Source organism: Diabrotica undecimpunctata, chromosome 6 (genome assembly GCF_040954645.1).
Source record: "Diabrotica undecimpunctata isolate CICGRU chromosome 6, icDiaUnde3, whole genome shotgun sequence".
NCBI classification, from domain to species: Eukaryota; Metazoa; Arthropoda; class Insecta; order Coleoptera; family Chrysomelidae; genus Diabrotica; species Diabrotica undecimpunctata.
Window position 1 is genome coordinate 29,216,822 of NC_092808.1, and position 14,606 is coordinate 29,231,427.

The window sequence follows — 14,606 nt, forward strand, 5'->3', positions numbered from 1 at the left end:
AATCAGCTCATTACGCGTGACTTTTAAGTCAAGACTGTTAAAGAAGAGATCACAAAATTGCTCCCAAAAATATGCTCTGCGGCTTAAAACCATCCTAACAATCATGCAAAGAACCTTATAAGGTCACTACTAAATCGAAGACTAAAGTCTTCTATTTAAACACACACTCCCAGTGATCTTTCAACAAAGCTTCTAAATGAGTTATTTTTATATTCTCTTTATATCCCAAATTTACAAATAATTTATGTTAAAATTAAAATATAATAGCAAATTGTAATGGGACAACTACTTGCACGTTACTTGTAAAATAATTACACAATTTACTTATTGTAGATTATTACAGACTGTAAAAAAGGGTAGATCTCATTTTTTAATGATAAATTTTTATGGTTTGCTATAAAAGCTTATATACGACACATAAAGTTTGTTCATCCAACTCAGCTATTACTCGATTGATAAAGTATCAATTTATTGACTTGGTACATATAAATAACTATTTTAATTATAAGTTGTCAGAAAGAGATAATTTTATAGTCAAAATAAGCGAAGAAAAATTTGAAACAGTGAAAACCTGTCTTGATTATAGTTTGAACACGATTTAAGGATTCTGAAAATTCTCAATACAACTCTTAATTCCATATATATAAGTGTATATATCGTAATTTAAAAACCCCATTTATGCCACAAGATCTGTATATCAGAAAAATATTTCTTTAATATATTTGAACACTAAAATAAGTACAATGTTGCCGTTTTCAGTTATACGCTTAATTTAAAAATTAAATACTGCTTGGCAAAATGCATTTTGCCTCTGACATACGTAAACAAAGGCAATAGTATAAACTACATTCATTTTACATACTCCCAATTGTCAACAGACGCACGTGAAAGCCAAAGAGGGTCGTACTCAGGTGTATCATATGATTTTTAAAAATATTTACTTTTGAAACTATTAGTGTAGGAATTTCTTGAAATTTAATCATTAAATCACATTTAAACTAAACTCTAAAAAATAACACGACCAGTAAATAACTTAACAATAACTATAACATATAACACATAATATATTAACTTAAAAACCAACGCGCTACAATTTGAATTTAAACAGACTGGCAAGTTTGGATCTGTACCATGAGAATCCGTCTGGCTTAAGGCAATAAATTATATTTAATAGCCTCTTGACGAATGAGAGGGCGAATATCAACACGTGCTTTTGCTTACAGTTGGGAATTTGCTAAACAAATGTACTTTAGCATAGCCTTCTTTACTTCTACGCTTAGACACTAAAATTTGGCGTAACACTAAAAAACACTGAACATAGGACTTAATTCCAAAAAACAGTCAACCATAGAACAATATAAATTTAATTTACGATAAAATAGAATTCGATAAAATCCTAATGCAGATACACATATAGTAGGTAGCTGATGCCAAACCAATTTACAGAAATAAGTTGTAGATTTAAAATGGTTCATTTAACTAAAAAATATAGATTTAAATTGTAATGATGATAAGTTATGGTGATCGTGTTAGAACTCATGAAAAAGCGTGTAATATTTTTAATGATTTGCATCCTTACAGAAATTCCATATCACATTCAGCAGTTACTAAAACATTACAACGTTTTATTGGCCCTCGGATGGTCCAAAATTTGCCACAAACTGTAAAACCGCGAACCGCAACGAACAAAACTATTAAACAAAACATTGGAATTAATTTAGATGAGTCACCATCTCAAACTTCCACAACAAATTTGCCATGGTAAAAGTCGACGCGACGTTTTGCAAGGAGAATTATATCGAAAACTGAAAAGTATCACTGGACGTAAAGGATTCATAGAGTGGCCTGCTCGTTCTCCGGACCTTAATCCGCTAGATTTTTTCTTTGGAGTTATCTAAAATAACATGTTTACATTAGGCAACCCACATGTTTGCAAGAATTGAGGCAAAGAATTAATTGATGAATGTGAACTAATACAAATTTACACAAACATGCAAAATAAAAAGTTTCCAAGAAAAAGAAAATAGACTAAACTACGAAACGCCTAATATATGTGTGACTAAACTAAAATAAATGCACATAAATTATTTAATTTTATATATTTTTACAAGTGACATTTTAGCGATTCTTTTGATGGTTACCTTTCTTAGTAGAACAGTTATTTTTATTTTAATTTTTCAAAATTTTAAAGCAAAACAAACTATATTTTTCAGGAATTTAATAAAATATAAATCTTAAAAATTATGTCCTTACTAAATTCCCACTATTGCACGTATAAAGAAACCTATATTCGAGAAACTGGTAGCGTAGTAGCATCTAATGTTCCGACCTTGAGATTTAGTCTTCCTTATCATAAAACAAGTGCTTTGCCACTGCGCAGTTGAAGGTCAGAGACATACTAAAATTTGCCAAACAGTACTTGTTGATTATATTATATAGAAAACCCAGCAGGTGCATTACTATATTTACAATCATCTAAACGATATATAAAAATACAGCAAAGACATTAATGATTTACAGATTCAAGCAAAACATTTTGTTATTTGACATCCTAATTCAATCTACATAAAAATGTTGTAAATCTTATATGAAATTAATAAAGAATATAAAATTAAAAATACACTAGCAGTCACTCACGTGTCCAACAATATATAAAAATAAATATAAAACATCATAAATATCATTCATATTTTTACTAACATGTCTTTCTAGACTTTGACGTGGTAAAAAAACTGTCAAATGTATGAAAGGATTCTGCAATTTGTTAAAAATGTCTATAATTCTGGTTTATTTTCTTCTTGGCTCACTTGCTGCTGTAAAATTGACACTAATTTGCTAGAGTAAGTCGATTGAATCGAACTTTGAAGCTCGTTGAGAGATTCTTCAGCCTGAAATTTAGCCAAAAAAATAAATACGATTAAAACTTCAACAAATCATTTAGATCAAAACATTTTGTATACAATAAAATAACATTATATTTAAAATCCAGTCATTAATAATTGCTTAAAAAATATTTTAGTTCCTGAAAAATTGTCAGTGTTATGGTTTAGATGATGGCTGGTACTAATAGTAAAGAGATCGAATGTCAGTTGCGGGCGCGAATGGAAATATTTGCCAAACAATAAATGGAATATTAATCTAAATCGAAAATCTACTCAATACGCATTCATATAAAGTACTATATTTTTGCGGGTTTTAAGTAAATTGTATGAAAAATGATGGAAAGTGCGTTTATTATAGGATACAAGAAATGTATAATAGAAACGAAGAGCTGGGAAGACAAACAGAAAATACTGCAAGAAAAAGGTAAACTCAAATATACAAGAGACAGAAGAAAAATCAAATAGAAAGAGACAATACTGCAAGAAAAAGGTAAACGCAAATATAAAAGAGACGGAAGAGACGCTTCGGGTGGGGATTTCGTGTCATTGGCGAGACTATTAGACCATGGTGGAAATGTTGGTTTTATCTAAAGTAATTTCGCTTGTTTATTGTGCCATCTGCTATTTCATACGTTAACTATTTTGCTGTGAAAATATGATTTGAGATCTGTCGCTGGAGTTTTTGGATAGATCTCAATAGTTGCATACAAACGGCAGACAGCTACTGCAGACGATAGTTGGGCAGCAGTTGCTGTCGTATTGATTCCGAAGTCAGCAGCAACTACTTCAATTATGTGGCGGCATAATAAAACAGGTGAGGTTAGGTATTACATAAAAAATATATGGATTACGAAATACTTCAAGGTTCACTGCAAGAGAAGATAACGACGATTTGTTATTATATTATTTTTTTAAGCTCTTCTCTCTATTCGGTCCACATTGGTGCTGTAGTTCTTTTAATATCGTCTATTATTATATTATTGGTTTAGGAGAAATCCTACACAACAATTGTACTTAACTAGACTGGAAGAAGGCTCATATAAAACATCGATCAAAAGTATTGTTCTGAAGATATTTTCTTGTGGCATTTTAAATTAGATACTATTTTATTGGGAATAAGCCACAATTGAAGGTTAAAATAAGTTTATTGACGTTTTAATTTCCACTTCGGAAATCGTTTTCAAAATACAAACATTTAATTTAAATAAAATTTTAATTAATATAATAAATACAATGTTTATATTTTGAGAACGATTTCCGAAGTGGAAATTAAAACGTCAATAAACTTATTTTAATCTTAAATTGTGGCTGATTCCCAATAAAATAGTATCTAATCGATCAAAAGATTTTATTCACTTTTTGAGTGATCTCCTTCCAAACATTTTCTTTGAGAGTGAATTTTTATAATTCGCATTTTTGCAGTCGAATAAACAGGGTACTTTTAAATAAACTTTTAACCTTGCACCATTATATGGTAGAAATGTTTATACACTCGCGATCATAAAATCCGGGTCACCTTGAAAATCACCGATATTTCATTTTTAACGAGCTTTATCGTAAATAATAATAACACAAATACAAACTAATACATTTTTCTGAGAATTGTTGCGATTTCCTTTGTAACAAAGAATTCCAATAGTGCCGATTTCGCAGTAAAGTGCACACTTCCCAAAATGAACGCTACCTGTAACTCCGCTTGTTTTAAATGTCTCGTTTGTACTTCGACTTTCTGTTCAAATGCAACGGACAAACGTTTATTATTGCCACCATTAGTGTTTATTAGTGCCATTATTAGTGTTTATTTTTTGACAAATATGCCTTTGACTGTCGTTGAAACGGCACAAATTGTTGCACTTGTGGAAGACGGTCACACTCAACGGCAAGTCGCAAGAACTGTTGACGTAAGCCTTTCTACGGTTCAACGAGTGCTTCAACGCTTTCAGGAGGCAAGTTTGCTAACCAGGCGACCTGGCTCTGGACGAAGAAGAACGACCAAGGCACTAGATGACCGTTTCCTTGTGTTTCAGGCTTTACGAAACCGTACCTCAACTGCGATTATGCATTAAAATCGTCTAGAGGAAGTACGAAATCGCAATTTTAGTGTTGCAACAGTCAGAAGAAGACTTCGTTCTTCTTGACTATCTTCTCGGGTAATGGCTAGAGGACCGTCACTTCGCCGGGTGCCTCGAGTTGCACGACTAGCTTTTGCTCGACAATACGCGCATTGGGGAATTAACGATTGTAGCAAAGTGTTATTCTCAGATGAATCCCGTTTCTGCCTAACTGGATCCGATGGACGTGTAAGAGTTTGGAGGAGAACCGGTGAACGATTTTCGCAAGCTTGCATTGCTCCAAGAATGCCATTTGGTGGAGGCTCGGTCATGGCTTGGGGAGGTATATCTTCCGACTTCCACACAGAATTACCCTTCATCGAAAATGGGTCCCTAACTGCACGAAGGTACATTACGGAGATTCCGGAAGAACATGTTATGCCCAACATGGCAGGACTTTGAGAAAACGCCGTTTTTATGCAGGACAACGTGCGACCGCACGTTGCCAGGATCAGTATGTAATACTTGGACGAAGTTGGAATTACGAGGGTACCCTGGCCAGCTAGGTCTCCGGACCTGAATCCCATCGAACATCTCTGGGACGATTTAAAAAAACGTATTCAAACCCATACACCTCCTCCTAACAACGCACAGGAGCTTAAGGATCTGTTAGTGAGAGAGTGGAATAACATACCACACCATGTAATCCGGAGAAAAATTGAGAGTATGCCCGTCGTCTGCAAGAGGTTATTAGAGCAAAAGGAGGCAATACACGATATTGGTCATTGAAATTTCACTGATTTTTTACCACGTTCTGTATTTACCATTTTTTTCGTATGTCTGTTTTATCAACAATTTGATTTGTTTTCTGTTTTTTCAATAAAAAACCATTTTTTTTTCTTTCAAAACAAACATTGATGACAAATAAAAAATACATTAGTCAAAAAAAGGTTATTACTGCACCAGAGGCAAAAATATTTAAGAAACTTGAAATTTTCAAGATGACCCGGATTTTATGATCGCGAGTGTATATATACACTGACCCGCAAAAGTAACCGGACATTTGAAATTCCATAGTTTATCCTTTTAGTTTTGTTGAATTGCCCTGTATAATTAAATATATTTAACAAAATATAAGTTGCTTCTATCGATTTGATTGTTATTTTAAACAGTTAAAGTGTTATTTTTTGTGACTTAAACGAAAGTTTTTGTTAAGTTGCCTTCGATAGATCGAATATTTACTTAAAATAATGGTTGTTAAATTGATTATATTCATTTTTGGTGGGTGTTGGCTGCTTTCGGGAAATAAAAATGTTTTTGGTAACAAAGAATAATTAGTAATGAGGCAAGATCACGCAAGCACTTGCTCTTCAATGATGGACGTTCCATTCAATATATCGCAGATATGCTTGGCGTTCCGCGAAACACAATATACGATCTTTTACAAAAATTTCGAGAAACTGGTTCTTACTCAAGAAGACCAAGGAAAGTACAGGAAAGATTAAGGTCAACAAACGCCGACGCCGTGGAAAATCGATTTCTTAGACTTCAAGTGCTTCGAGAGCTGATAGTTACTGTTACAACTTTGCCTAGTAGACTGCTAGATGTTCATGGTACCATAATTTCACCTGACACCATACGTCGAAGATTAAGCGAACAAAATGTATCATCTTATTTTCCTGCACGAGGTCGTAAATTGCGCGCAGCTCATCGAATACAAAGCTTGGAATTATGTCATGCTCATTCAGATTGGAATATGAAGAGTAGAGAAATGTTCTGTTTACAAACGAATCTCGTTTTATATATATATATGGCGGATATCCGTCAAAGAGTGGGTAGAAGGCCTGGAGAACGCTATGTCCAATGTTGCTCAGTTCTTACGAAAGACAACTAAATACAACCTTCTGGGAAAGGCTCGATGGCAGTAGTCGCCCAAGAAAAATATTGAAGGATGCAGTATCGAGCGATCTAAGTAAGATGGAGTTGGAACAACCGCAGCTTGCAGTACAAGACAGGCAAGAGTGAAGGAAAATAGTAAATGCAATCAAGACTCACTTAGAGTTGTAGAGACAAAAAAGAAGAAAGCAAATTATACCAACTAGGTCACTCCGTAGTTACCAACAATAGAATTTGCAATAAATTAAAAAAGGAAGCATCACAAATACTTACTTGTCGTAACAGCTGTATAGAATTCCTTAATAATTTTTGCCACTTTTGAGCTTCTACTGTATGCAAAGCTTCTTGTTGTTGTAATAATTTAATCCACTCTTCGTGAGACTGAGGCGGACTCCTAAAAATCGATTTCCATAATATTATATGTTTACAAAATGCTACTAATGCAAGATCACATAAATAGACTCTACGGAAGACAAAAAATAAGAAATAACTCACTTAAGGATTAAAATTTCCTTTTAATTATTTCCCTTACGTTGTGTTCCTATTTAATACAACTTTTCTATGTTTTTATTTAGTTCATTATTTTTTTATGATTTTTGAGATCCTACGCTTCATGACAATTTTTTCTGGGATTTCTTATTCACTTTGTTAGATTTTAGAAAGTTCTACATTATGACATTTCATGAAAAATTCTCTCTTAAAGAACTTCACACAATCAAATTAGAGATAATAAATACAGGTTTAACCAGTCTTGACATTCCAGGGGTACAAACTAACTAACTATATAATCTAACTAATTATATTATAAGTAACTATCACTGAAGTATTTTGATTTCAGCTCTAGTATCATAAATAATTACTTATTTACCATGATTTCCAATAATACAATACAATTATTGTATAAAACTCATCTCTGCGAAGTTTTGGGTATAATTAATAAAATTCTCCTTGTTGCTTGTGCCTCAGGTTATTGTCATGTTGCCTCTCTGCAGCATATCATTAAAGTAGCACTTTGATGAAGTATTCAGGCACCTATGATTTTTCGTTTCATGATAACTCCATTGTTGTGAAAAATTATAAATTTATTAAAAGTAAATAAGTAAAATGAAAAACAGAATGTAACGTTAGTGGTTATATATCAATCCAACATCTGTAATGGGTACAATAATAATCCGTAAAGGAAAAGAAGAAAGAAGTGAAAAAATAATACTCCTATGAATAAATAAGAATATAAAACAGTGTAGAAACAAAAAAGAGTGCTACTCAAAAACGAATATATTACATCCTAGCTAGAGCTGTATTAGTGCAAAAATGGAAGTATAATTTAAAATTGCTATGGCTCTTGACAAAAGTCGCAGAGATACGAAGTAATCATTCGAGACGGACAAGCACTGTATTGATATGATAGAAAACTAGGATGGCTCTCTAGGAATGACCTAGGAGGGGAAGCACAGATTTCTTATTGTCTACGAACGGGGCGATGGGTTTTTTAATTTAATTTATCTATTTATTTACCTCTGCGCGATGCACCGCACCATTCCGTCGGTAGCCCACGATAAGAAAGCTATGTTTCCAAAAATATAAAACTTAGAAGTGTCATTAAAGAAAAGAAAAAGATTTATCATTATATTTAATCAAAATAAACCACAATTTTAATTGAATAAGTATATTTTACATTTGATTTTTTGAATATTTTGTTTTGTTACACTAGCCCAAAACAGCGATAGTCGCGAGGTGTGTCGATGATAGAAATGAAAGTACATGACGGAGATGCACGTCTTTAGAAAATTTAGAACATTCTTGTCAAGTCTTGCCCTACGGATTATTACTTATTTATTTAGCGCATGGCTACATTATAACTAAGTTTTGTGTCTAAGTAAAGAGGATAATACATTACAAAGAGTAATTCAATATGAGCTATTATCATATCGTCGATTTTCACAGTTACCTCGTGGATGTTACTCTTGGTAGAAGTGGAAATTAAGGCTGCATTTTCTACGTTTGTGCGTACATAGGTTACTACACCGTAGGCTTTATCGTGGGTAGCATCAAGTAGATCATAGCCTAGGATTTTTCCTCTTAAACTCAGTTGAGGCGCTGAGCGCAATAGTGGTCCAACAGAGTGCACTTACCTTTTGCATTTATTTGCATTTGGATTTAATTTGTAATTCAGAATCAGATGTATTTTAAAGTTTACAGTGTTTACAAGTGCTGCAATCAGAAAGAATAGATGCTTTTGAGATGTATATATACAGACGAATGTTGAGAATTCCATGGGTACAAAGAGTTAATAATGTTGAGGTACTTCGTCGCACATGTAAACAAAAAAAATTACTAAGAATAATCAAAGAGAGGAAAATGCAATACTTGGGTCATGTGTTGAGAGGCGAAAGATATGAATTGCTTCAAGTTATACTGGAAGGAAAAGTACAGGGCAAAAGATCAGTGGGAAGACGTCAGAACTCGTGGCTGAAAGACCTGAGGAGATGGTTCGACCGCTTATCTGCAGAAATCTTTCGCGCAGTAGTTTCCAAAACTACAATTGCCATTTGGATCGCCAACCTTCGAAAGGAGATGGCGCCATGAGAAAAAGAATCAGTGAGACTTTTTTCGTGTTAAGGAATGGTTTCTGACTAATGAAGATTACTTAAGTAATTAAATGCATACTTTTTATCATTTCTATAACTGCTGAATATATTATCGGTAGATATATATATATATATATATATATATATATATATATATATATTTAGGGATTCTACAGTATTCACTGCCTTCCCTAGCTCAACCGTTTCCATCTCCCTCTGTTGTTCCATTCTCCATCGTTTAGTCCTCTCTTACTCATGGCGTCGTCTACTTCGTTCCTCCAGGATTTTCGTGGGGGATTATCAGTAGATTAGATCAATATATTATATTATTCATTTGGGGTTATGCTTTATCACATCAATAAGTTTTCGTGGCCCGAAATATGAACCGAGTAACAATTCATCAATCAGAGTGGCTGGTAACATGGTATGCGAATATGAATAATAGATAATAGACCAGGGCTGATCTGTTTCCAGAATTTATTTTAGACAATCGTGGGCAGAAATGAAGAATGACTGTGTAAGGTAAGCTGCACCATAATCGGTAGAATATGCTGAAAACAATGAAGATGATGATATATATTAGAGTATAGTAAACAATGTCAGGTCGGAAGTGCACAGGATCGTACATTATATTTACTTGGCTTACATACAAGAAGTTTATTATTTTAAATATTTAATGAATGACTGTAGATGGCAATTGATGGGAAACCTCGTCTCATTCGACGATCAAAATCACTAGTTTATTTCTAACAAAATTAAAGCATCTTTGGAACTTGGTAATGTGTTATTTAGGTTTCTCTCTACGAGTTACATCTTTGGAACTTGGTAATGTGTTATTTAGGTTTCTCTCTACGAGTTACATCGGATTAAAATAATAATAATAAAAAATAACGAAAATTGCTCCATTGAAATCCGAGAAAATACATGTTTTTTAGTTATACCGTTTCGGCCATATAAGTCTCCAGGAACAGATGGCATATATCCAATACTGTTGCATATGGGATTAGAGATCCATACCTAGGCAAGCTCCTCAAAGCCAGTTTAGCATGGGGGTCGTACTGGAAATATGGCAAAAGTTAAAGTTATATACTTGCCTAAGGTAGGTAAAGTATCAGACCTAACAACAAAATCATATAGACCGATAAGCCTATCTTCTTTTCTATTAAAAACGCTGGAAAGCCTTCTTGATAGGTGCATCAGAGACGAATTGCTAAAAGATAAACCTCTAAGCAATCGTTAGTATGCGTATCAACCTGGTAAATCTACGGACTCTACGTTGGATGATCTAAATAGGCTCATCTCAAAGTCAATGGAAGACAAAGAGAAAGCAATGGCCGCTTTTTTAGATATAGAAGGGGCATTTAATAATGTTACTACCAGCTTTTTGATAGGGGCTATAAGTAGACGAGGCGCACCTGCGGTAATATGCAGATGGATAAGGGTATCCCTGGAGAATAGGACAGTAATATCCACTCTGTGTAAAGCAACCATCAATGCAAAAGTAGGTAGAGGCTGTCCACAAGGAGGAGTTCTGTCCCCTCCACTTTGAGCAACCTTGGTAGATGATCTCCTCAGAAATCGGTCCACAGAAGGCTTTTACTTTCTAGGATATGCTGACGATATAGCAATCGTTGTCAGGGGAAGGTTTGCCCGTCTGAGAGAATGAAAGCAGCCCTAAATATAGTTGACGACTGGTGTAAACAAGAGACAATAGTCAACGCTCAGAAAAACAAGGCCTAAAACCACCGGTGCTGGGAGAAACAGAGATTTCATTTGCTAAAGAAACAAGATACCTTGGGGTGTATTTTGATCATAGGCTTACATGGAATACTCCAGTTATTAGACCAATGATAACCTATGGCTCGGTGACGTGGTTGACAAAGACGCAGCAAATGGGAGCAATAAGGCTGCTAGGTACTACACAAAGGCTAGTATGCCCGTAAATTACGGGGGCCATAAAAAAACTCCTACAGCAGCGTTGGAAGCCCTGCTGAATCTACCACCACTTCATATCTTTATACAGAGCGAAGCCAGATCAGTAATGTACAGATTAATCCATAGTCAGCGACATGTAAGCCAGATGAATGGTGCTGACAACAGAAAGCTAATCGAGGAGCTAAAAGCCGATATTGTGATGGGGCAACTTATCGATGCAACAGCTAGGAGATATAGCTTCAACAATAAGTTCACAATTAAGATACCAGGCAGGGAAGACTGGAATGAAGATGTACCCATACAAGCTGCTGCTACCTCGTACACGGATGGCTCAAAAACAGGAGGATGTGGGAGCCGGCGTAGTAGGGAAAAATCAAGGTTCCGGTATCTATCTAACGATGTGACAGTTTACCAGGCGGAAATAACGGCAATACATCACTGCGTGGAAGAAATAGAAAGGCAAAAAAGAACGTTGCCATCTTCACAGATAGTCAGGCAGCGCTTAAGGCACTCAATTCTGTAGAGGTCAATTCTAAATTGGTATGGGATTGTGTGTGTGCCCTAAATAAACTAGGAGACCGTACCAAGATTACAGAAGCCTGGGTACCGGGGCACGAGAGTCATAAGGGCAATGAAAAAGCAGATGAAATGGCCAAACAAGTCTCATCAATGCCATTCATTGGACCGGAACTCTTCTGCGGCGTTGCAAAGACAGTAACAGCAACGGCTACAAGGAAGTGGGTAGTTCACAAATCTCTGGAATTCAGGCGAAACAGTTCATTACAGAACATTGTTTCAGAATATTACAGAACATTACAGTGCCCTAACAGGGCACTGTAAGCTGAATAGGCACTTGAAGCTGATGGGATTATCAGATTATGTCCTGTGCAGATTCTGTTACCTCAAGGAAGAAACGGCGGAGCACATTCTATGTCAGTGTGACAGTCTGGCAAATGTGCGGTTCTATGCATTAGGAGAAGGAAATCCACCGGCAAATAGCTACATGAAAGGTATAATCTCGAAGCTATTAGACTTTTTAAAAGGGCCAGGCTAGAAAATGTTATCTAGGATTAGAGGACCACAATAGATCTGAACAGGTCGCAGTGGAATACGCCAAAAGACCACCTCTCTAAATCTATCTATCTATCTAGTTATACCGATTTTGAACTTTAAAATTCAATATTCTTCAACCTAGTTTTTTTGGTATTTTTCACGCGGAATACCGATCGTTTTTGTTATTATATCTTTGTATGTAAAAAAGTGCTGTTTTGTATGTACAAAAATAGCAAACTTCTATATTGTTTAGCTTTTGTTGTGCAAGATTTTAAAGAATTTCAATTTAAAAAAAAATAGATTTCGAAATTATTATACAAAATCTATTAAATCTATTTTAATAAAACTTGGTGGACTGTTTTATTATATTATAAAGATTTTATAGGCGAAGATATCCGCTCTGGTCTATAACTATTTTATTTACAATGGCAATACAATTTCTGATTACTTATTATTAATAGAGAAAACCTACTTATTATTTATTATTTCAAAAGCATGGATTCTAAGACAATTTTAAAATGAAAAATATCGCTCTCGAACCGAATTGGCTTTTATTCCAATATTTTCTTAAACTTACTGATTTTCTGTAAATGTGTGATGTAAATATCCTTATAATACCCATTAAACAAAGTACCTGACGCACTAACGAATACAAATATTAAATTGCATTAAGTAATATATATTTTCGAATTTACCGTTTCTTTTCAATAATTTTATAGATAAGACACAAACCTCAAAATTAGATTAGGTTAAAATAATAATTATTCAGTTGCAACTACATAAATGCCAGTCATTGCAGCAAACGTTCCTGCACTTTCCTTAAATCTATTAACAGTGGCCCATATTATGCTTAATTTTTTTTTTTAATTTAAAATGTTATAAATTACTTCTCGCATTTGATGATTATGATGGTGCATTTGAAAGTAACAGGCAAGCTGTCACCACTTTTTCGAATTTTGTCAATGCGCACCCACAACTCGCGCCTCTTCACTACTTTTGGGCTAGTGAAAGAGAGAGAGAGAGAGAGAGAGAGAGAGAGAGAGAGAGAGAGAGAGAGAGAGAGAGAGAGAAATTTATTATTTTTAAGATGAGTTTGCATTTATAAAACACAACGTGGTATAGTATATAGGGGAATCTGTCCGAATATCCTCTTTATGTTTTATGTTTCCGGAACAGAGGCCTGCATGATGTACCAAACTTGACCTTGCATACATATCTGAGTGCTCTCTTTTGTAGCTAGAAATTTCTACTGAAATTATGAAGAGAACAAATACCCCAAAAGGCAATACCGTATTTCAAATTAGATTTAACCAGGGCCACATAAACACTTTTTGCAATCTTGAAATCTAAAAGGTAAGCAACTGATTTGACCGCAAAGCAACCCAGTGATATCTTTTTGCTTAAATATACAGTGTGTTGCTCAAATTTAAGTTTATTATTAATATAGGGACCTAAAAATTTATTTACGGTGTCAGAACAAATGCCTTCATTGCCCAGAGTAATGTGGTTTAGATAATTCTTAAAAGAAATTAATTTGGTTTTTGAAAAATTGAGTGTCGAATGATTAGCTTTGCACCACAAGATTTTAAGCATATCACTACTAATAATCTTGTATTATTCACAATCACAATCATTTTGTGGATTTTTTTCAAGCAAGGATTCCAATCTTTAAGAATATTTATGGGAGAAAAAACGATGATTTCTGTTATCCTTTAAAATATTTCCAAAAATCATTCAAAAATTTAACATATCGCCAAAAACATTTTTTATAAATAAATATTTTACCTTGCACAATAAAGCGTTAGTAAGACATTATGCGACAAAAGCAAGCTAGAGCAATCACGAAACAATGAAAAAACACCGTCTGTTTTTACTTACTTTAATAAATGTAAATCCAGTAAATTATACGACGGTGCCTCTTCTAAAGACCACAATTTGACGTATAACATTACATTTAATACCACTAACATTAATAATACAGCAAACACTATCATTGTACATACTTCGCTGCTAAAGATACCTTCGGTTGGTTTCTTCTTTGCCGGCACACCTGAAAAAATATCTTTGTTAGTTTTCAATAACTACACAATTTCATTACTAAATCAATAAAAATATAAGAATCCATAAAAGTAATTAACCCATTAGCTCCTAGCGTTGCTTTTATGTAACAATGCAGTAGAGCCATGCAACCAAATGTTCTG

At 34.2% G+C, this 14,606-nt stretch overlaps 1 protein-coding gene across 4 annotated transcripts in view; it reads right to left on the reverse strand.

Moving 5' to 3' along the window:
• Positions 1 to 1,432: 1,432 nt before the first annotated feature.
• The window catches only part of GramD1B (GRAM domain containing 1B), a 99,059-nt gene continuing 85,885 nt past the window's right edge, over positions 1,433 to 14,606 (reverse strand). For 3 of the 4 annotated variants that reach the window (XM_072534537.1, XM_072534536.1, XM_072534538.1), the window contains 3 exons: positions 14,284 to 14,455; positions 7,103 to 7,223; positions 1,433 to 2,888 (listed from right to left, as the gene is read on the reverse strand). In XM_072534537.1, the coding sequence (XP_072390638.1) occupies positions 2,775 to 2,888; positions 7,103 to 7,223; positions 14,284 to 14,455 (407 nt within the window). In that variant the 3' untranslated portion in view covers positions 1,433 to 2,774. The remainder of the gene's footprint in view (positions 2,889 to 7,102; positions 7,224 to 14,283; positions 14,456 to 14,606) is intronic. The other variant, XR_011951196.1, reaches the window with a different exon arrangement.